Below are 25208 nucleotides of genomic sequence, written 5' to 3' on the forward strand. Positions count from 1 at the left end.
CATGTTCCAGACCTCATGTCAGTATAGTTCTTCCCTCCTCACGCTAGCCTGCTTGAGCTAAAACGCGTGCATTTCGGCCTCCAGTCATAACCCGATGTTGGCTCTTCTGCTAATACAAAAGAATAGGTTCACAGATATGTGAATGGCTCAAAGAATTCTTAAGCAACAGAACCCAGTATGTTGTCCTTGGCTGTGAGTGTTCATCAGAGACAAGGGTACCATCAGGAGTGCCCCAAGGAAGTGTGACAGGTCTGCCATTATTCTCTATGTACATAAATGATTTGGGAGACAGGGTGGGCAGCAAGATGTGGTTGTTTGCTGATGATGCTATGATGTATGGTAAGGTGCCAAAGTTGAGCAACTGTAGGTGGATACAAGATGGCTTAGACAAAATTTCAAATCAGTGTGATCAATGGCAGCTATCTCTCAATATAGAAAAACGTAATTTACATGTGAATGAGTAGGTAAAATGAACCTGTAATGTTCAGATACAGCATTAGTAGTCCTGCTTGACACTGTCGTGTTGTTTAAATATTTGGGTGTAACATTGCAAAGCAATATGAAATCGAACAAACATTTGAGAATTGCGGCAGGTAAGAGAATTCTGGCAGGTAAGGTGAATGGTCAGCTTCAGTTTACTGGAATAATTATAGGAAAGCGTAATACATCTGTAAAGGACAGCACATATAGGACACTAGTGCAACCTGTTCTTGAGTACTGCTCAAGTGTTTGGGATCCATTCCAGCTTAGATTAAAGGAAGACCCTGAAGCAATTTAGAGGCAGACTGCTATATGTGTTACTGGTAGGTTCAAATAAGACACAAGTATTACAGAGGTGCTTCGGGAACTCAGATGAGGATCTCTGGGGAGAAGGCAACATTCTTTTCGAGGGGCAATATTGAGAAAATTTAGAGAACTGGCATTTGAAGCTAACTGCAGGATGATTCTACTGCCCCCAACATATGTTGTGTGTAAGGACCACAAAGATAAGATACAAGAAATTAGGGTTCATATGGAGGCATATAGATAGTTGTTTTGCCCTTGTTCTATTTCAGTAGAACAGGAAAGGAAATGACTAGTAGTGGTATAGGGTACCCTCCACCTTGCACCATATGATTCATTGCACAGTATCTATGTATACGTATATCATTTCACCATTATGACAGTGGCAGTTGTTGTTGAAGATGATCAGCTGTAGCAGGATTCATTGTTGCTATGCCTGTGCAGTATTATCTGTTACTCTGATGCTGTTGAAGCTGCAGTTTTTTTTGCTGCTATTGTTGTATTTGCTGTCAGTGTTACTGTTGTTGTTGTTATAAAACTTTCAGCAGTTCCATGATGGCTGAATCTTTCCTGATAGAAAACAGTTTCAAATTTATCACATCATATCTCAAAAACCATGGATTCATTGAAATGCATTTTTTCCATTTAGTACCAAAGTATCCCACTCAGCAATAAATATTTGCAATTAGTTAAGTATAAACATTGAAAAAGACCTTTGATCCTCCTCTCCCCTCCCCTCCCCTCCCCTCCCTAATATATAGCTCATAACAAATATCTCCCACAGAAATTATGTAAAAACGGAAAAATTCACTATGATACAGGCTTATATAGTTTCTAAAAGTATCTTTAAAAAAATATTTTCCAATTTTCATTAATGTCTGAGTTATATTTCTTTTTGAGATAGGTGAAAGTTTGGCATCTGGAAAAGTTTGCTACTTCAGAATTGGCAGATACAATATTTTGCACAGTGAAGGTGGCATGAAGTGCTGTAAAATTTTGTGAACATAATTTTCTAGTTTCTAAAGTGTTTTAGTTGTAAGATATACTTTGACCTGTCCAATATCTGATGTACTGTACTGTACATGTAAGATTTACTGGACCAATAAATACAATACAATACAAAACCTTGGGAGCTGGCAATGCCAATACAGCCAGCACTGTTGTATTGTTAGTGGGAGCAGTCCAGCCCACTCATTGTCAAACACCAACTAATTTAAATAGGACTATAGACACAAAGCATTTGTAGCCATTGATAGTTATTTCTATGACCTGTTTTAACACCCCTGTCCAAGAGTGGAACAAAGCCACTTACTCCAACCCTACAATTTTTTTGCTACATGTGTCTAACTGCAGTCATACATACCTTTAAATTGCAACTGCCCCAGTGTTATTTTATTTGAAACAGTTGGTAGAAATCAGTTGTCACTAAACGAAAAGTTTGAGCAGAAAAAGATCTGATCAACTGTGGTGTGCTGCAGGACTCAATAGGTACAGTATTGGGACCCCTTCTCTGTCTTGACTTTATAAATGATCTAACTCTCAATCTGCCTGATGCTCCTCTAGTTGTGTTTGCTGATCATACAAATTTGTTGTTCCATGGCACATCACTTCACCAAAGAAGACTTAGGCTCACTGATGGTATTAGCAGACTACTGTCCTGGCTCTTCAAAAAGATCATTATTGATTACTAGCAAACAAGCACACATGTTATGCTGTCTGTCCAGACAACAGACAACCCACACATTGCCAGTAGAAGACACTAAAACTGAGCAACTGTCAATTCTCTAAATTCTTGGGTGGATAGGCTGATAATTCTTTGCAGTGGGATGCACACAGAGAGAAACTGCTAAATAAATGAAGCAGCCTTTGCTAAGCTTCCAGAAGTTTCGGTCAATCCTGTGACATTAATACAATGAAAACAGCATACTATGGTTTAGCCCATTCACAACTTCCATGTGGCCTACCTTTCTGTGTGGCATCAACAGAAAAGTATTCTTAATGCAAAAAAAGATCATAAAAATCATTAAAGGTGTATTTTCACAAACAACAGTCAAACCAGTTGTTCAGGAACTAAACATATTGCCAGCTCCCTGCACCTGTATTACAGTAGCTATCTGTCTCATTCAGAAAAATTTATACCTCTTTGAAACACAATAAAATTGATGGATATAATAAAAGAACTACTGGAGACAGTCATGTAACAGTTCAAGGAGTGAGCAGATGCTGCACTGCTGAAGTAAGAAACATGAGAAGGTTACTCTACAACAAACTACCCTTTACCATAAGAAAGAAGAAAAGCACATTTAGGAAAAACGTTAAAGATCTACTTAGCAAAAATATTTTCTACTCTGTTGACAAGTACATGAAGAGAAATGGGAACTGCACTAGTCAGTGGCATAAATGGGGAAGAGTCTATACCTAAGTACTTGTATCTCATATGAGTACCTTATATTTTTGCTGTCCTGTACATTTTCTTATGCTGAGAAGATCTTTTACTTTTTATATGTATTTCAAGTATTTCTTATACTTATTTGTAACAGTGAAGTACCATTTAGTGTAAATGCTACTTAATAGTGTTTTACAGTTAGTGGCTTTCATTTATTTGTATTATTAAGACCTAAAATATTTGATTATCTGACAAAATTTTCTTCTGTTTTAACGTGATCAATTTTATAAGAAAGGTATGAAACATTTTTGTGTGTTTATTTTTTCTAATGTATCCTGTGTAATGTGTTTTCATGATATTGTCATATATCTTGTATGTTTTGTATATCATAAGAAGCATGAGACTAAACAATAACAACCAAATAAATAAATTTCTAATGTCCCCAGTGTCATGGGGCCTTAAGATTTTAACTGTTAAGTATACAAATATAATAGCGAAAATCAAGTCAATTAGTCCAGTAATCATTTGTTTCCATTGCTCACCTTGTACTTGCAATTAAAAATGTTCCACTCTTTATCAGCACCTAGCTTGTAATTAAGTTGGACCCAGAATATTGTAATAAACAAAGTGGAACACAGTGTGCTTTCTTCTGTTTCTTCTTCTTTCACTTCACCCTCTTTGGAGCCTAATGAATCAGCCATTTCTTTATATGTTGTTCCTTTGTTTATGCTCAATATTTCTTCATTCTCTCTCACCTCCTCCTCCTCCTCCTCCTCCTCCTCCTGCTCCTCCTCCCCTCTTCTGAGGTAATGGGTTTTGACTTTATTTATAATTTTGTCTTGGAACTTGAACTTGGATCTTTTTTTAGTATGGTACTTATCTGCATTGTTCTATGGAGTAATGACTTTTCTGTAATTTTTAATTCTCTAAGGTCTTTTTCAATTTCTGTAAACCATTTAAGTTTTGTTAAGCGGTTATGGAAGAAATTCAAAATTAATTTAGTTAATCTGTTAGAGTTCATTCTGGAAAGATGTCCATAAAAATTTAGTCTCATTTGTTGCATAGAATGTGAGTTTTTCAGTTGTTTTGTAGAGAGTTTCATCCTTTATGTATACTATTTTATCATCCTGATATTTTTTCCTATGATATTTCTTAAAATTTTTCTTTCTTTTAGTTCCAATTGATCTATCTGGCCTATGTGATTCATGGTTAGTGTTTCTGCTGCATACAATACTTCTTCTTGATCATTGTTTGGCAATGGTTAGTTTTGGACCCCCATGAAAGGTATTTCTTGTTGTAATCTGTTTTCTCAATTGGAAGGCTAATTCAAGTTCGTTTTCCATGGATTATATTGCCCTTCATTCTGTTGCATTCCAACAGATCCAAAATCCCAGATATTTAAATTCTTTACTATTTTTATTTTCTATTCTTAGACTTCAGGGTATTTATTTGTTTTTTTTTTTTTTTTTTTTTTTTAACTACCATGATTTTAATTTTTTCAAAGGAAATGTTAAGACCTACTTTATATGCTTGTTTCTCTAGTTCAAAGATTTATTCCTTTGCTTCCTCCATTGTTTTAGCAAACAGGGCCAGATCATCTGCAAATGCACTGCAGTTGATTTTGAGATTCTTCTTTTTTCAGCTCAGTCTTATTCCACTCTTTATATTTTTGTTTCATTCTCTGATTGCTTTCTGAAGTACACAACTGAACAATAATGGGGAAATGCTATCTCCTTGTTTAATCCTTTTTTTTATTTCAAATGGGTTTGATACTTCACACATGAATTTCACTTTTGAAAATGTATTTCTAACAGTGGCTTTTGCTATGTTGGTTGTTTTCTTATCCAAACCCAGTTCTTTCATTGCTGATATGAGAGATTCTCTATCAATCGAATCAAACATAATCTTGAAATCAATGATGGAAACTATGTCTGCCTTTGTACTTGATTTTTTATATGCCATAATGTTTCTGAGTTTCAGTATTTGTTCAGAGTATGATCTACCCTTTCTGAACCCTCCCTGGTATCCCTCTCCCCTCGCCGACCGCGGTGGCCACGCGGTTCTAGGCGCTGCAGTCCGGAACCGCGCGACTGCTACGGTCGCAGGTTCGAATCCTGCCTTGGGCATGGATGTGTGTGATGTCCTTAGGTTAGTTAGGTTTAAGCAGTTCTAAGTTCTAGGGGACTGATGACCTCAGATGTTAAGTCCCATAGTGCTCAGAGCCATTTTTGAACCTCTCCCCTCCCCCCCCCCCCCCCCCCCCCCAAAAAAAATCACTTGTGGGTCCAAATGCAGCTCTTCTCTATTGAGAAAAACTTTTGAAAGAATCTTATCCTGCATCCAGCAGTGATATTCATATGTAATTGTTTGGGTCTTTTTGAAGCCTTTTTTGTGATGAGTGTGGATGAGAGCTGTTCTTCACTCTACTGACATTTGCCTATTATAGAGTAAATATTATTCTTATAATTATGAACAAATAATTCTTAAGGTTCATTGCAGTTATCTTTAATTCTGATACGCTGCTTAAATGTATCTCGGTTTTCAAGAAAAAGGAAAATTAAGTGATAACATTATGTATTTATGTAGAACATGGTACTTTGTTAATGTGTGTCTGTAGATTTTAAAATACTGGGATCACTGTTTAGTCACAAAGTAGTATAATTTAAACTGCTGCCATGTATTGTGTTACCATCTTTATATGACAAAATGTTGTTTTTCTATTATTATTATTATTATTATTATTATTATTTTACTTAGTTATATAACTGTTTATTCACCTTCTTCCAGATAGCAAATGCAGTGTGGTGGTACTACATTTCAAAACTGCTTGAATTCTGTGACACATTCTTTTTCATTTTGCGAAAGAAGGACAACCAACTGACCTTTCTACATGTGTACCATCACTCTACCATGTTTTCTCTGTGGTGGATAGGCATTAAGTGGGTGCCTAGTGGTTCAAGTAAGTATTTAAAAATGACAGTTATTAACTGTAATCTTTTTACAAGGCTAAATTTATGGGGGATACTTTATGAGCATACCAAGAGTCACTTTGCATTTTCCCAGGTCTTTTGAACTTTGTAAAGTACGCACAATATAAAATTTATCTGTATGCATTCATGTATTTCCCTGACACTTCAATTGATTTATATACAATCTACCCATATGCCAAGCCTACGCATCAGATATATATTTTATTTATATATTTTCTCCAATGTGGCCAGCAGATAGTTATATAGCTTGTAACAGTGTAATCTTTGGAGCCACGCAGATGCCATAGAATTCTATCAGCACAGTGGAGTTGCTGGCATTGTTTATAATGCAGGTACACTGTTTCAGCTACAGGTGGCTGGACAGTTAAGTTCTGTTAGCTCCAATTTCAAATTAGTCTGATACCCTTAGCTGAAAATTTGTGTGATTATGTTCATAATTTTATCAAACTAAAATTCAAATTAGTATACTACTGAATTATGAGACAGAACTGGTGGTCAGTATTTACTTCAGATGGCAAAATGTGTAGTACAGCCAATGGATGCATATAAAAGCAAAAGTGACACACCAACAAGGCCTTGAAACAAATAAATGCTTTGTTGGGAAGGAGGAGGGATATGTCCAGGAAGATAAGAAGGAAGGTCATACCACTCAGACTGTAGGGTGAGTGAAACAGGAATGAGGATAGACAAAAGATGAAAGGGGAGGCATCAGAGACACTAAGTAAAACATGGCACTCTGATAAGCACTGGGCCAGCTTCAGCTCCACTTCAAAGATGATAAAGACAGAGTAAGAAATAAAGATAGACTATGGAAAAGAGAGATGAATAATGTAAGTAAGAATTAGGACAGCAAAAAGATTCATAATAAAAAATACATTTAATTAAAAAATAATGAAAAGAAGAGAGGATGGCATCCAGGAAGATATTAGGGTGCAAATTGCAAGGATATATGGGAGGGCAAGTTCCCATGTCCATAGTTCAGGGAAGCCAGGCTGTAAGGAGGGCCCACAGGCATCCATTGCAAAAATATCTGCTCCATCATCAAACCCTTCAGCACATAATTAAACACCTCTCAAGACTTTCCTTTCTGCAACTACACAGATTTTATTCATAAACAAATCTCCCAGACATTATCCTCCTGTCACTCCTCTACTAATAGTTTCCACTTCTAAAAAACTCAGAAGCACTCCCATTATCACCTAGTATCACCCAAGGCCTTGAATGCCTCAATACTTTTCTCCACCAACACTATGACTTTCTCAAGTCAATTCTGCAGTGAGATCTTTTCTTTCTGATATCCTCCACACAGCACTCACTGCCACCTACCATTGCCCTCCTAACCTGTGTAACGTGCTAGTCAAACCTAAAGACATTATACATTCCCGAAGGTTCCTGCCTGTGCAACTGTCCCTGTGTAAAATCTGTCCCTTGCACCAACTCATTACCAACTACTCCAGCAACACCACTGGTAAATCATAACTGGCCTCAGTTGCCTGAGACTGCAGTCATGTGTGTGAGGTGCTTTTGTATGAATGTGTATGTGTGTGTTTGTCATCTAATTGTGATGAAGGCCTTACTGGCCAAAAGCTATATTTGTGACAGTCTTTTTGTTGTGCCTATCTGTGACTCAACATATCCACTGTATGGTGAGTAGCAACTTTCCTTTTAACAATGTTGTTACATTCCATCCTTGATTTTCCATTGTTTGATACAATGTCGAAGGTAGAGCAATTTGTGAAATCATGCATGTTGCTTATTACCTAACTTGTTTCCACTGCATAGTATTTTATATAGGTGTCAGTGAACCCACACCACTCATTCCTTAAAGAATCAAAATTCCCATGTACAAAACAGCTACAAATGTCTGATTACTTTACAAATGAGTTAGTGTTAAATATTTGACATTAAACATGTAACAGAAAGTTTTGAAAAGCTTGGAAATTATGTTTAAAGTTTTTTGGAAGTCACTAAGTGCCCTCATTATCAAACACTGGACAAATATAATCTGGACTCCATTTTAAGGAAAAGCTAATTTTTCACGCATCTCAATGTTTACGGTATCACAACTCCTGAGCTATGTATCATATAATGATATAATTTTGCAGGTATATTCAGTGATATATGTAGATACTTCCAGCAAAATGTATTATAAATAGACTTAGTAGTAAAGAAGTAATAAATTAAAATAGTATGCCTGATGCTCAAGTTTTATCACATGAGAAACAAAAATGTAGTAAATCATAAACTGTTTTCTCTTTTGGCATTTTGTGGGGGATGTCAGTGGGAAAAATTTCATAAAGTATGCAGTTAATGTAAGGTATGTTGGAAGTCACCAAGTGCTCTTCACATATACTGGATGAATATAGTCTGGGTAATTCGTGCACCATGAGTTACACTGTCTAAACACATAGACACAGTTTCTGACTGTAATACTTGTTTTGCTGTGCTAAACTTTTAATATAAGATCTTACTTAATAAATAGAGTATGATAGCATTTTAAATTCAATCACTGATTATGGGCTAATCATTCAATAAGATAGATGGCCACCACCAAACTGGCTGAGTGCATGGATGGGCGTGGAAGAACTGTCCACCGTGCTGACATTCGGTACACAGTTGTTGGAAATGCTTACAGCATGACTCAAGGGACCTGAGTGTCTGCTACACCACACAGGCTGTTTGTATTCTCCCACCAGGTGCTTGGCAGTGGTCGTACTGAGTTGGAGACATCGGTTACCATCAGATCCCTGAAGTTAAGCACCTGTACAGGTGATTGTTTGGGCACACGGCTTGCTGTTGACAATGTTTCCTTTGCGTTTATGTCCCGGGGGACAGGAGTGATGGTGACACGAAATCCCTGACCACCAGTCTTTGTGCCAATGGCCTGGATTAAATTCCAAACCTCTTTGCACAGTTTCATGAAATGAGGGCATGTGACACTGTCAGTGGTTTTCAATTTATCAGGTGGGGGCTTCAAGCTTCAGGGCATACTTGGTGTTATTTGAGAAGAGCAGGCTGTCAGCTGGCACAAGGTTTCACCTTCTCCCACCATCTTCAAAATGAATGTGAGACTACACGCCACACTACACATACATTACAGTAACCTACACTTAACAGGATACACTTACCCACAAAACTCTCATACTTTATGAAGGAAACACACCTGCAGGTGTGAAGGACAGGGAAAAACTTTCCAATTCAGTGGCTGATCTGCCCTTTAGTGTCCCCCAAGCCATTCATGCCATACAAGTTTACTTTCCTTTATTTTACCCAAATACTTACTCCTCTGAACTCCAGAGATGTTAACTTGCCCTCAAGTATATTATATAATTACTCTCTTTTCCTGCCCTTATTCTTAATTGCACTGTCATCTCTTTCTTCTTATCTATCTTTGTCTCTCACTCTGTCCTTATCATCTCTGGATTATGATATTTTTTATTTATTTAATTTACACGTCAAATTCTATAGGACCAAATTGAGGATCAAATCTCCAAGGTCATGGAACATGTCATCACATGAAATTACAACATAAAAGTTATAACAGATAAAAATAAATGTTTATGAACCTGAAAATAGTCAAGCCATAAGTTTAAGTAAATGCAATCAACAATACAACAAGAATCAGCATAATTTTTCTAGGAACTCCTCAACAGAATAGAAGGAGTGACCAATGAGAAAACTCTTCAGTTTCGATTTGAAAGGACGTGGATTACTGCTAAGATTTTTGAATTTGAGTGGTAGCTTATTGAAAACGTATAATGCACACCTTTCTGCACAAGAGTTAAGGAAGTCTGATCCAAATGCAGGTGTGATTTCTGCCGAGTATTAACTGAGTGAAAGCTGCTTATTCTTGGGAATAAGCTAATATCATTAACAAGAAATTACAGTAAGGAATATATCTATTGGGAGGCCAGTGTCAAAATACCCAGACTTGTGAACAGAGGTTGACAAGAGGTTCATGAACTTACACCACTTATTGCCCGAACCGCCCATTTCTAAGCCAAAAATGTCCTTTAGAATAGGAAGAGTTACCCCAAAATATAATACCATACAACATAAGCAAATGAAAATAAGCAAAGTAACCAATTTTCATGTTGAATGATCACTCACTTTAGATACCATTCGAACAGTGAAAATGGCAGCATTAAGTCTTTGAACAAATCCTGAATGTGGGCTTTCCATGACAGCTTAAAAATGTCAGGTTTTGTTGAATTGTGTGATAGAAACTGTAAAAACCTAGTCTTACTGTGATTTAATGTTAGTTTATTTTTATTTAATGTTAGTTTATTTTCTACAAGCCATGAACTTAGGTCATGAACCACACTATTTGAAACAGAGCCAGTGTTGCACACAACATCCTTTACTACCAAGCTAATGTCATCTGCAAACAGAAATATTTTAGAGTTACCCGTAATACTAGAGGGCATATCATTTATATAAATAAGCAACAGGAGTGGCCCCAACACTGGTCCCTGGTGCATCCCCCATTTGACAGTACCCCACTCAAACCCTACATCACAGCCATTCTCAACATTGTGAATAATGACCTTTTACTGTCTGCTGAAGAGGTGAACCAATTGTGAGCCAATCCCAGTATTCCGTAATGGTCCAACTTCTGGAGCAGTATTTTGTGACCAGCACACTCAAATGCCTTCATTAAATCAAAAAATATGCCTAGCATTCGAAACATTTTGTTTAACCCATCCAGTACCTCACAGAGAAAAGAGAATATAGTATTTTCAGTTGTTAAATGATTTCTAAAGCCGAACTGTATATTTAATAGCAAATTGTGTGATATAAAACGATCAATTATCCTTCCATACACAGCCTTTTCAGTAACTTTAGCAAACACTGATGGCATAGATATAGGTCTAGAATTATTTACATCATCCCTTTTTCCCTTTTTATAAAGCGGCTTTACTACTGAGTACTTTAATCGTTCAGGAAACTGGCCATTCCTAAAGGGAAAATTACAAATATGGCTAATACAGGGCTAACATGCACATCACAGTACTTTAATATTCTGCTAGGCACTCCATCATAACCATGAGAGTCCTTAGTCTTCAGTGATTTAATTATTGACCCAATCTCCCTCTTGTCTGTATCACAGATGTGTGTTTCAGACATCAATCTCGGAAAGGCATTTGCCAAGAAAGTTAGATGATTTCGTGTAGAAACTAAATTGTTATTTAATTCACCAGCAATGCTCAGGAAATGATTGTTAAATACTGTACATATATATCTGATTTACCAGTAACAAAAATATTTCTACTGCAAACTAACCTTATATCGTTGACCGTGTGCTGCTGACAAGACACTTCCTTCACAACTGACCATATGGTTTTAATTTTAGCCTGTGAATGATGATCATTATTATTATTATATGGCATAACATAACATATATATGTGCATAAATAATGAATTTACACGTTAATGTTTAAATTTGACAGCCAGATCACAGCACTGAGTGTCTTTCATTCAAGTTTTTCAGACCAGGAGTTGGAGTTCTCTACAATACGTCTTATTGTCTCTTCAATATAATAGAGGGAAACATTCCACGTGGGAAAAATATATCTAAAAACAAAGATGATGTGACTTACCAAAAGAAAGCGCTGGCAGGTCGATAGACACACAAACAAACACAAACATACACACAAAATTCTAGCTTTCGCAACCAATGGCTGCTTCATCAGGAAAGAGGGAAGGAGAGGGAAAGACAAAAGGATGCGGGTTTTAAGGGAGAGGATAAGGAGTCATTCCAATCCCGGGAGCGGAAAGACTTACCTTAGGGGGAAAAAAGGACGGGTATACACTCACGCACACACACACACACACATATCCATCCACACATATACATATACACATAGACATACATTACAACACATACACAACATATACACATATACATATATAAATGTTATGGCATATTATGTCTGTATATGTGTGGATGGATATGCGTGTGTGTGCGAGTGTATACCCGTCCTTTTTTCCCCCTGAGGTAAGTCTTTCCACTCCCAGGATTGGAATGACTCCTTACCCTCTCCCTTAAAACCCACATCCTTTCATCTTTCCCTCTCCTTCCCTCTTTCCTCACAAAGCAGCCGTTGGTTATGAAAGCTAGAATTTTGTGTGTATGTTTGTGTTTGTTTGTGTGTCTATCAACCTGCCAGCGCTTTCTTATTGTCTGTTCATCAACACCACAGGCACATGAAGATCTTTCATAATATTCTCACTTCTTCAGGATTTGGCACATCTCCCTTTTCCTGTTTGGACACAGTTGTCTTGACCATTCATGGTGAAGAAGCTCAAACGTTACAATCTTCACAGTTTGGTGTCAAATTTGGTGGGCATTCTGATAAGGATGATCATTCCAGCATTCCTCCTACTTCTCAATTACATAAAAAATCACCTGTAACCCAAAGATCCACACATGGGGGTTTGTGTAACTTCAGAAGAAGGGTGTATTCTGGAAAGCCCTACTTAGAAATGAATACTTTTCTGACTACATATTCTTAAGAATTTGCACAGTGCCAGCTTTCCATCTCAGATGCAGAGGGAGGAAACAGGCAACCATTGAGTGAGTGTAAATAAATCTGACAGTGCCAGTAATGGTCCTCATGACCTCATTCACACATCCGTCAATCTGAGCTGTTGTGTACTGTTTTCCCACAGAGGGGCACTATATTCAGCAGCTAAGTATACAAGAGAAATTGCAGCATTACATTTGATCTGCAGCTGTGGAGTAGATTTTCTCTTAAGCAAAGTTTCTTTGACATGCTCACACATTGCTGGTTAAGTGACAGTGTCTGATCAAGGGCGATATCTAAATATTTAGGGACATATTTGTGGGAAACTTTGATTTCATCAAATAACACATTACTTCCCATGTTTATTATAAAGATGGAATGCTGTAACTTTTGTTCTCCGGAGTGTGGATGGAGTCTTCATTTGCAAAAGTACTCATTCAGTATGTTGAGGTCACTTGAGAGTGTGCTTTCACAATATTCGATGTCTTTGTTATGGCATATTAAACCTCCAACTGTACCAATTTTCCAATTTTTCTGTTTAAAATTGAGGACCAATTTTATCTGATAATTAGAATACTTCTAAGAATTATATCAAAGGAATGTAGCAAAAAAAACAAAAACTGAATGTAGAAATGATTTTTAATTGAGATTTAACATGTGAAAATCACATTCAACACTACAAACATGGGAGAAACATATTGCTAATTTGTCCTTGTGTGGTGTATCTTGAACCAAGGTCCCATACACAATCCCACATTGCAATTTTCACTCCAGGCTATTGTTTCTTTCTGTATTTTTTCATGTCACCATTTTTTCTGGAACGACATATGCTGTATCTTCTATGAAGTTTCTTTTTATTGGATCAGGGGGTATACGGGATATGAAGTCCTTTCTGTCAGTTTTATTTAATTGGATAGATAAAACATCTACTCACCAAGGATCAGCAGAACACACACATAAAAGACTGTTGTAATTGGCAAACTCTCAGAGCCAGTGGCTCCTTCTTCAGGCAGAAGGGTTGAAGGGGAAGGAAGAAGGGTGAAGGAAAAGGAATGGAGAGGTCTAGGCAAAGGGTTGGATTCTGAGAAAGTCACCCAGAACTGCAGGTCAGGGGAGACTTACCGTACGGGATGAGAAGGATAGACTGATTGTTGGAGACTTCATCGGACAGGATTTGAAAACCTGAGAGCTTATAGGTATAAGACAGGGCAATACTCAGACAGAGATTACATCTTCAACATCATTCACGAGTTAATAAGAGTGAAAAGCAAAGTGGATTGTATGTAACAGAGGTGGGAGAGGGGCAGTGAATACTAGATGGGACACACAATCAAAGATGTAGAAAATTAAAACAGAGTGAAGCAAAGAGTAGTTACAGTGAGGAAATGCTGAGAAAGAAGAAATTAATGTAAATTAAGGCCAAGTGGGTGGCGAGAACCAAGGACACATTGTAGCACTAGTTGCCACCTGCAGAGTTCTGAGAAACTGGTGTAAGGGGGAAGAATCCAGATGGCGCATGTGGTGAAACAGGTGGCGTGGTCACAAATGTCATGCTGTAGAGCATGCTCTGCAACGGGATATTGCAAGTTACCAGGATACACCCTCTGTCATGCCCATTCATCCTAATTGATGTCAATGTGGAATAGCTGTTTACATAATAGCTGGTATATATGTGTCATTTCACAGGTGACTCTCCCTTTGATAGTGTGTGCTTTACCAGTTACAGGGCTATTACAGGTGATGGTAGGAGGGTGCATAGTGCAAGTCTTGCAGTGGGGATGGTCATAGGGTAGCTGGCATTCAGTGAGGCAGGTAGGAGGTAGGTAGGAGAAAAAAGGGTAGGGAGATGTCAGCAAATCTGACATTGAATCCTGCCTTGAACAGTTCAGATCACGATCTCAATTTGATCCATGACCAGTACCTCAAAATCATCCCTTACAAGCCTTCCAAGAATTCTTCACATCCTGCATTGCTTCATACCCTTCCTGAGGTCCCTACAACATGACCCTAACCTGTCCTCTGCAGAACTCCAGGCTCTACATTCCCTAAAAGCTGATGACTCCATCTGTATCCTCCCTGCAGACAAGGATTGACCACTTTAGTACTTGACTGAAAGAGTATGTTAGTGGAGGACTACACCAGCTGTCTGACACCTCTACATACAGCATCTGCCATCAAGACCCCATCCCTGTGATTCAAACTGACCGGCAGTCTCTCCTCAAAACCTCAGGCCCCTCACAAGGACTAACACCTCAGTCCATAGAACTTCTTACCCCACCCAAACCATGCACCTCCACCTTTTACCTTCTTCCTAAGATCTACAAATCCAAGCATCCTGGCCATCCTATAGTTGCTGGCTTAAAGCACCCACCGAATGTATATCTGCCTCAGTTGATCAACACCTGTAACCCACAGTACAAAGACTCCCCTCCTACATCAAAGATACCAACCATTTCCTAGATTGTCTGAAATCTGTGCCCGTCCCACTCCTGCCACACACCTTGCTTGTCACCATTGATGCCACTTCCCTCTGTATCAACATCCCACACATACATGGCCTGTCTGCTGCTGAACATTTCCTCAGTCAGCACCCACCTGATTCCAAACCCATGACATCCTTCCTACTCACCTTAATCACCTTTATGCTTACCAACAACAACCACTGAGGGGCAGACATACAAACAAATCAAGGGTACAGCCATGGGAACCAGGATGGCTCCTTCCTATGCCAATGTTTTCATGGATTGCTTGGAGGAGGCTTTCCTGGGACCCATAAGTCATCGGCCCCTGGTTTGATTTAGATACATTGATGACATCTTTACCATATGGACTCATGGTGAGGCTGATGTGCTGAAATTCCTAGAATCTCTGAATACCTTCTCCCAATTAGATTTCATGTGGTCCTATTCTGAATCCCATGCCACTTTCCATGATGTTGATGACATCCTCACTGAATGCCAGCAACTCACTTCTGTCCACATTAAACCTACCAACAAACAACAGTACTTACATTCTGACAGTTGCCATCCTTTCCATGTCAAACATTCCCTCCTGTACAGCCTTGGCATCCAAGGAAAATGTATTTGTTCAGGTGCAGACTCTTCACAGCAGTACACCACCATTCTCATCTCAGACATCACTGCACATAATTACCCCACCAGCCCAGTTAAAAAGCAGATTTCCTGGGCCATCACATCCAATTCGGATAGTGCTAATCCCTCCACAAAACAATTTTGGAGCACACCATTGGTGACTCAGTATTATCCTGGTCTGGAATGTGTTAATCAGCTACTTCAATAGGGTCATGACTTCCTAAAATCGTGCCCTGAAATGAGATCCATTCTGTCTGAAATTTTGCCCACCACACCTAGAATAGCTTTCCACCACCCTCCCAATCTCTGCAATATTCTTGTCAGACCCTATGCTCCTTCTGCACCCAACTCCTTATCCTATGGCTCCTAACACTGTGACCATCCCCACTGGAAGACCTGCCCTATGCACCCTCCTACCACCACCTATAATAGAGCTGTAACTGGCAAAACATATACTGCCAAAGGGAGAGCCACCTGTGAAACACATCATATACCAGCTATTATGTAAACACTGTTTGGCCTTCTACTTTGGAATGATTACCACCAAATTATCAACTGCAATATCCTGTTGCAGAGCATGCTCTACAATATGAATTTCATGACCTCAGTGCCTATTTCACCAAACACGCCATCTGGATTCGTCCCCAGACACCAGTTTCTCAGAACTCCACAGGTGGGAGCTAGTGCCAACTACCTACCTGGCCTGAATTTACATTAATTTCTTCTGTCTCAGCATTTCTTCACTGTAACTACTCTTTGCTTCCCTCTGTTCTAGTTTTCAGCATCTTTCATTGTGTTTCCTGTCTATTTTTCACCGCCCCATCCCACCTCTATTACATACAATGCACTTAGCTTTTCACTCTTAATAACTCATGCATGATGTTTAAGCTGTAATCTCTGTCTCATATTACCCTGACTTTCACCTTTAATCTCTCAGGTTTTCAAATCTCATCTGATGCAGTTCCCAACGATCAGTCTTTCCTTCTCATCCCGTACGATAAGTCTCCCCTTACCTGCAGTTGGGTGACTTTCCCAAAATTTATCCCTTTCCCTAGACCTCTTCAGTCCTTTTTCTTTACCCTACTTCCTTCCCCTTATACCCTTCTGCCTAAAGAAGGAGCCACTGGCTCAGAAAACTTGCCAATTACATCAGTCTTTTATGTGTGTGTCCTGCCACCACTTGGTAAGTTTTTATCTCTACAATTAAATAATTTTGTCAATAATTGATTGTTAGTAAGTTTTGTTGTACTTGTATCTCACTGTACATCTTGAGGTAATGCTTGCACATTTTACTCAAAAAATGTTTCAATTACATCCATTCTAAATTTCAAAAATGTATTTTTTTGTGTTTTTGTGGAATATAGAAAATGTTTTGAATAGAGACCAGTCAATAAAATGCTGAAATACTTTCTGGTAATATTTATTCTGTTGTTTCTGCATAGTCTCATAAAAAGAAATTCTTGATCAGACAATTGTATCATTATAGTCTCTCATCACCTGAGATTTTTTTTTTTCCTTCACCAGTTTTTGTTTCCGTTATATGCAATGATTGGTTGTGTGTAGTGTTAAAAGTGCAAATTGTTTTTTGTTTTTCTTGCTTCTTTAGGACCATGACTTTGCCTCTTTGGAAAGCTCCAATTTCTCCCTTTTTAGGTTTTATGGGTCAGTAGTTACTTTCTGTTTGCTCAAAGATTTCTATAGACATCCATCCTGCTTTGCACCAAATAATCTGCAAATGATGTGAAAAATTGTCATTTCCTATGCAGTAGTCTTTGTCTAATAGGGACTCCAATACATGTAAAACAATTTTGGTAGACATACAATATTCCATATACTTATACAAGCATGGTATACTTTTGCCAACGAAGTTCCATATGTAACCTGATTGTGATTCAAACAGAATAAATGATTGTATACTAATGTGAGATCTATTCATTGGTATACACTATTTCCAACCAAGCCTGATTTTGCATAATAATAATAATAATAAGCTTTCATCCACATCAATATTTCTTTCTGGAACTAAAGCTGAGCGGAATTAGTTTCACAAATATTCAATAACTTCGTGTGCTTTTCATAACTTTTGGCATGGATGCAGATTGAAAGCACACCAGTACCATCATTGATCAGGTAAACTGACTGCACTTCGTAATAACAAAATGCTTGTGAAAACTTTCATTCCATCTTCACTAACACTTATGTGACTTGCAGTTTGTATTTACAAACTGGTATATGCATACATGTTGGTTTCAGTTTCCAGAATATGAATCGACATCAAAACATACTTCAAAATACTTAAGTGGTTCAGCAGTTGTATCTAAATTTATTTTTACTCCCAGGATTGAAGTAAAAGGGAAAGCTGGTGTAGCGGTAGGAAAGTTACATAATCAATTTCATTCCATACATGCCAACTTACAAATCCATCATTTTTGTCCCATTCTTCATTGTTGTCACTGAGGCTTCCCTCAGAGCTGTCATTGTCTCTTCCAAAATTTATGGAATCTTTACTGGATTCAGTACCTCAGACTCATCACCAGAATATATAGCATGTTTTGAGATGTAGAGAATACGGACTCACTGTCAGCACTGCTGCTTCACAACTGATACTAAATTGTTACAGATCTTTCCATTGTTGAAATTCCCCAGCTGTTGTCTGACTGCTGAAGAAATAATTTGGGTACAACTGTAGTATTTTATTTGCCATTAGAACTTTCAGACAACCTCAATCATTTCCAAGTAAGATCCAGTACGGTAGTTGTATTGCATATGATGTAGTATAGTGAGTTTGTTGCAATTTCTGGTGTAAATATACTTTTTCCAACAAGATGATTGATTCCAGTTCAGTGAAAAATCATGTTTACAGATTTTTCTTTCTGCTTAGATGCAAATTTTACAACTTGTCCATTTATGTCGACAGTGAGATTTGAGAATGTGTTAAATGTGACTCCTGATGTTCAAGACCAACAAAAAAGATTTGACAGGAAAATACTAACTTCCGATATATGAATAGCCCAGAAATTACATCCGATGGGATAACAGTGTGCATCACAGAATCAGCAGCACATGCATGTTTCCTGTGGCTGGAGGATTAATGCTAGGTCATCTACGTATTGGATTTTCTTGAAACTAATAGCTGAGATGTTGCGAACATAACATTAAACAAAATGAGAACCAGGATTAATCCTTGAGGCAACCCGTTCTTCAGGGTTCTCCATCTGTTGGCTTTTCCATTCAGAGACCATGTTGTTGATTAAAGTTACTAGTTTCTGACATGGAATTACTTCAACAAGCTTGAGCACCTGTGATGTTCATACTCTCAACTAGGATGTAACTGATTTTTAAAAATTAACTTTATACACACTATTGTACTCTTAATGATTTTTCTGCAACTAATAGAAAAAAATAGTTTTTGTTACTTTCACATAGCTTGATGAACTGAGGATGTCCACTGTTGTCGACAAAGTAAGCACATTATTCTTCTTAGCTTCAGATGTCCTACACTTCTGTGTTTTTGGGTTGCATTTTCTTCATACATAAATCTTGCTTTTGGAAATAAAAACCCAACACAAATGATTCTTTAAGAGCCACATTTATTCACAGTAACCCAAGACTGAACAAAAACTGAGTAAATACTATCTTGAGTTGAGCATGCAGTCACAGCCATGGTCACCTTTTAACTGTTTACTTCCTTGTTAAAACTTACACCAAAATTACATTTATGTAATGCAAATGATTTCCCTACAAAATTCACTTTAAGACTTGCTAGACAATTTACTCAAGCACAGTTGCTATAGTGTTTTCACCTAACATTCTTATTTTTGATGAAATTGCCAAACTTTACACATTTATACATTGCCTGCTGGCTTTCTTGGGTTCTTTGGACGTTTTCTTGAGAATATTTCTAACATTTCACCAGCACAAGAACCTATCATCGTCAAAGCTTCACCCTTCATTACTATATGTGGATGGAGGGTGAAGCTTTGACAATGCCGGTCACTCTTGTTGGTGAAACATAAGAACTATTGTCAAACAAATGTTGCCTGAAGAACCCAAGACAGAAGCCAACAGGCAGTATGTCAGCAACTGCTCACAGAAGTCTAAAAATTCCCACACTTACCTTAATTTAATACTTTTTTTATTTATGTTGGGCTTTAACATTTGTCCACAAGAATTAGAATATCAATAAATATAAGCATCTTTCCAGTGAATATAATTTTTCAGAATTGATGTCTTTATATGAAAATTTGTCCGCCCCGATAGCTGAGTGGTCAGTGCGATGGACTGTCATGCCAAGGAGCCAGGCTTTGATTCCCGGCTGGGTCAGAGATTTTCTCCGCTCAGGTACTGGGTGTTGTGTTGTCTTCATCATCATCATCTCATCCCCACTGATGCACAAGTCGCCAAAGTGGCGTCAACTCAAAAGACTTGCATCAGGTGACCAGTCTATCTGACAGGAGGCCCTAGCCACACGACATTTCATTTCACATTAATTACCTCATTAACAATACATTGTTTTTCATATTGTTATTATAATTTGATTTAGTCAGCTGGTTTGTTTATAGAATAATGAGTACAAATAAATGAAAAATTACAAAAAATTTGCATAATTGAATAGTACTACTGCAATGCTATGAAGCAATATAAGAACTGAAAGATTATTTATGAAAAATGAAATATACAAGTGTTCTACATTGGTTATATAGTGTTCAATAGGCAAATCTCAGTCTTTTATATTACAAACCCTTCTCTCCATATGGTATCATAAGCTGCTGTCAGACTGATGGAAGCTGTAGCTGATGGTAAGCCCCTCTGAAAACTGGTTCCAACAATGCTGTGATAGTTAACACTTCATCTCAGCAACTCTGTCTTTCTCTAGAGCCACTCTGTTCAGCTGGCATTATTTTATCAGTGACTTCTTGGACTTGGTTGGGAATTAGCCACACCAGTAGTTTGTGTCATACTGCGAAGGGAGACAGGTCAATAGTTAGCTGCATTGAGTTCTTCTTTGCCTGGTTTCAAAACTATGATTATTTTAGATTTTCTAAATATCTTTGGTAGCTTTCCAGTTTGCAAAATTTTGTTGAAGAATCACAGGAGACATTTATAGCTCTGTAGGCTTCTGTGACCAGAGTCAGTTGATATAAAAGTTTTCTGAGTATCGTTCCGCATCATAAAGAAAAAACTATGCAGGGGAAACCATTTTGGCCACTGTAACTATACGAGACTGTTTTGTTCATGAGGCTTACAGCTTTATGGAACTCCAAACATATTCCATCAAAACCAGCAGGTTTATTTGTTTTCACAAATCCCAGGGCTAAGGTGAGCCCACATATGTAAAAATAACATGCAAGATTCCAAATGAGATCTCTTGGTATTTAACTGATTGAGTGCATTTCTTCTTGGTATATGTGGATCTGTATGAAGTTTCCTTATAAGGTTCTGAGCTTTACAATTGGATTGCATAAAATTCAGTCCAGTTTTGGTCTTGTGCCATTTATCTCTTCTGTTTTGATTGAGAGCCTTCAAGAGATCTTCAGTTATTGTGTCACTGTCTGACTGCTGATATTGTGTGTACAATTTGTTGCATTCTTCCACCCTTCCAGGTATGTACAGATGTTTTTAAATTCACATGGTATGAACTTCATGGCATTAGAATTTGAAGTGCTGACAAATGTCTCTTAAGTGGCAGGAATTGGAGAGATCCATTGGACAGTGCCATCAACCCTCTTCTTAAATTGGTCCCATCAAGGATGTGGAACTGAGATGATAATTGAGATTTTTACACCATAATGGATGATTGGCCCATGTTGATTGCGTGGGAATAACTTGACAACTTCCCTTTGTGTCGTACTTTCATTGCTATACACTGGTGAGGACACTATGGAGAAATCAGGACAATAACCCTTTTGCCATCTGCCAGATCAAAAATACTGGACTCGCATTCGGGAGGACGACGGTTCAATCCCGCGTCCAGCCATCCTGATTTAGGTTTTCCGTGATTACCCTAAATCGCTCCAGGCAAATGCCGGGATGGTTCCTTTCAAAGGGCACGGCCAACTTCCTTCCCCGTCCTTCCCTAATCCGATGAGACCGATGACCTCGCTGTCTGGTCTCCTTCCCCAATCCAACCAACCAACCAAAAATACTGAATGGTTAGCATTGTAGATGAGGTGGAGACTGTTCACTTCCACCCAGTCTTTGAGAGCAGTTTTATTTCCATCTTGTACCACATGTCCCCACTTTTTACTATGGCTGTTAAAGTCCATAACATATATTACAAGCTGATTGAAACGCTTAATTGGAAGAGAAGAGGGAGCAGGGAAATGGGGCTGAGATTAACTTTATTCTTAAGTAACAGACTCTGAAGCTGTAACAAATGTTAACTGAGTTGTATCATGTGTCTTATTGGTGCTGAGGAGGACTACTTGCACCTGTGTTTGTTGAATACTCCCTGTTGCCATGTAGCAGCACCTATTAGGAAGAATTTTCTGGTACTACACCAATGTTTGAGGAGCACCTAATTGTACTTTCCACAACTTTTGGGAGGCTTTTTGGACTGAAGCTGGCACATTGCTTGCCAAAGTATCACCTCTAATTGCTCTCTGTGATGCCTCCCCCTTCATCTTTGTCTGCTCTCATCCTCACAATAGGGGGTCACTCTCAGTCTGGGGTCTAAGTGAGCTACCCTTCCTTTTTCACTTACCCAAACTTATCCCTCTCTCAATCCTATGGAAGAAACAGTTAGCTCCAAAAGGTAGTAAGTGTATCACAGTTATTTTTATATGTGTCTATCAGCAGTACTACACACATGACCTCTTAAGGTAAATTCTGGCCAGAAATTCTGTCTCAAAATTTGTTGTCCATAATTTAACTGACTAAATTTAATTATCACTCATAAATCAGCCCATGCTAGTGACTTTTACAGCTCATGTCAAAGGGTCATTCCAGGGAACCATAAAGTGGTGCACTCATAGTGCCACTGTTGTACAAAGCTTATTCGTTTATTATTTCTGTAGCTGGTGTACTGTTATGATTGCAATTCAACATAAATGGTGTCTATGGATTAGTGTCTCATTTCAACAATATGACTATAATTTTTTAATATGTATGCAACATTTACCAGCATTCATCTGAAATCATACCCAGTTGTTAGTAGTGCAGTGCTACTCATTGTGAAAAGATTTTAAGTGCATCACAGACAAATAAGTACAAATTTGTGATTGCTTACAGAGATGGTTATTTCTCATTCAACAGTCCGCATAATTTGTTGCCATTGAGCATATCGATTTCTTGATTTTTTTTAAAAAAAAAAAACATACGTAGAGCAATGGCAAATCCAGGATGAAATATAAATATTTTTTAAGGACTGATAAAGATAGAGTGCATTTCCATATGATGAACAGTCACTGAATAGATAAGGCATCAAGCAGCAGACACACTCGAGAAAAGGATTATCAGCTATCCTCAGAGTGCACTTGCACAAACACACACACACACACACACACACACACACACACACACAGTGCCTGGACACAGCATAGCTTGTATCTTTGTGTTCTAAGTGCCTTGCCACTGCTCAACTGTGCCTCTATTCACTGAGTGGTGATCTCTTTGTTTTTCAGATGTCTCCCACTATTTTCATTGTTCATTCCCATGTATACAAAATACATACTAGTTTTGTACTTTCATACTCCTTCAGTAGCTACAAATATTTCCTCACTTTTTTTACTTGTGGGAACAGTAAGTGTCAATTTTACCATGTGTAATGGGTTATGTGAATTATACAACTTTATTTATACTAAGCAATATTATTTTCCTTTAAAAGTGTTATTATTACCATTCAATTTTATTTAGATGAATTTAAAAAGTGATATTGTCTCTCTGTAGTATAAATGTTTTAAGTGTTCTTACTTGGATTAGTATTTAAGGTATGTATCCTTGTTTTTCAGCCTTCCTTCCAGCAATGGCTAATAGCTTCATCCATGTACTGATGTACACATATTATGGGCTTTCTGCCCTGGGCCCAGCAGTAGCTAAGTACCTGTGGTGGAAGAAATACCTTACCATTTTGCAGCTTGTGAGTTACCAATATTTGTAGTCTCTGTAAACAGAAAAGAAAATGTCACTTTTCTTTATGCACTTATAGGACATCCGAATACTAATTGGTAGATTTACATTATGTCAAGTGAATAATTTTACTGTGGAAACAGATAAATTTGGATGATAATAATAATAACAACAACTCATGTTCAGCATCAAATGATGCAATCATCATTTTTCTGAATTTACCATTTCACAAGACAGGTTTGGAAGTCATATGCTGATAGATGAGGCTTGATTTGAAGGTAGAAACATTGCAACTTATAAAATTAAGAATTATTTTAGATTATTTATTTAAGAAATGACTGAAAAGAAAAATTGAATGTTACAAGGGGTGGGCATAAATGTGGAAACACTAAAAAGCACAACACATTACCATTCCTAATATGGTATACGAAAATTGTTAGCATTCAAAATAGCTTCCAGTCATCTCCGAATGGATAAATACAGATTCTGTATGGTTCTCAAGGAAATCTTATGCCATTCTTTTGAAAAAAAAAAAAAAAATGGTAGTTTCAGGTAATAACAGTGGAGGTGGGCACAAGTCACACACCCTTCTCTGGAAAGTAGACCACAAAAGGACAATGACACTGAAATCTGGTGACTGTGCTGACAGTTCATCCTTGATCTCACTAAAACAGTCATGGACAATGTGAGCTGGGTGAATGGAGGCTCTGTCATCGTGGAACACGATATCACCATTGGGAAACAAACATTGTACTATGGGATGAACCTGATCAGCCAAAATGGTCACATAATCCTTAGCAGTAGTATGTCCTTGCAGAGTAACCATGGGGCCCATGAAATATCCTGATATGGCTGCCCAAATCATCACCAAACCCCTGCCTTTTTTTACTTTTGGGGCGTAAACTCAGCCAGAAGTTAGAAACAATCTGAAACAAGGCTCATCTGAACCAGATAACATTCTTCCATTGTGCCATAGTTCAGGCTTGATGGCATCAGCCTCACATTTTCTTTTTACAGGCATTTGCATTACTAATTAGTGGTTTGGAATTCCAGCTAACTTTGCAATCCCCTGCTTATGGAGCTTCCTTCATGTTGCTTTGGTACTCACAGGGTTCACAAATGGGTTACAGAAACACCCACCATACAAGCACTGACAATTTTCCCATGTTTGAATTCACTTATCTCTGATGTACTGCACTAGCAACTACATACAACACTTCTGACTACAACTGTCACTTGTAACACACTGAAGACATTGCCTAGGGGCCATTCATTGTCAGATACAACAGTGCAATGTGTATGCTCAGCTAGCCTCTGCATTTATGTTCAAGTATGCATTTGTTGTGGTGTTCCCATATTTTTG

The 25208-nt window shown here is 37.9% G+C and overlaps 1 protein-coding gene and 1 long non-coding RNA gene across 5 annotated transcripts in view; one reads left to right on the top strand and one right to left on the bottom strand.

Moving 5' to 3' along the window:
* The window catches only part of LOC126412057 (elongation of very long chain fatty acids protein 4-like), a 48863-nt gene that overhangs the window by 19189 nt on the left and 4466 nt on the right, over window positions 1–25208 (top strand). For all 4 annotated transcript variants that reach the window (XM_050081438.1, XM_050081441.1, XM_050081440.1 and 1 more), the window contains 2 exons: window positions 5957–6128; window positions 23728–23855. In XM_050081438.1, coding sequence (XP_049937395.1) covers window positions 5957–6128; window positions 23728–23855 — 300 coding nt within the window. The remainder of the gene's footprint in view (window positions 1–5956; window positions 6129–23727; window positions 23856–25208) is intronic.
* Window positions 11451–25208, bottom strand: part of LOC126412060 (uncharacterized) — a 105690-nt gene continuing 91932 nt past the window's right edge. The window contains exons 4-5 of the long non-coding RNA XR_007575220.1: window positions 23690–23879; window positions 11451–11513 (exon numbers count right to left, since the gene is read on the bottom strand). This is a non-coding gene — a long non-coding RNA (uncharacterized LOC126412060). The remainder of the gene's footprint in view (window positions 11514–23689; window positions 23880–25208) is intronic.

This window comes from Schistocerca serialis, chromosome 7 (assembly GCF_023864345.2).
Source record: "Schistocerca serialis cubense isolate TAMUIC-IGC-003099 chromosome 7, iqSchSeri2.2, whole genome shotgun sequence".
NCBI lineage: Eukaryota > Metazoa > Arthropoda > Insecta > Orthoptera > Acrididae > Schistocerca > Schistocerca serialis.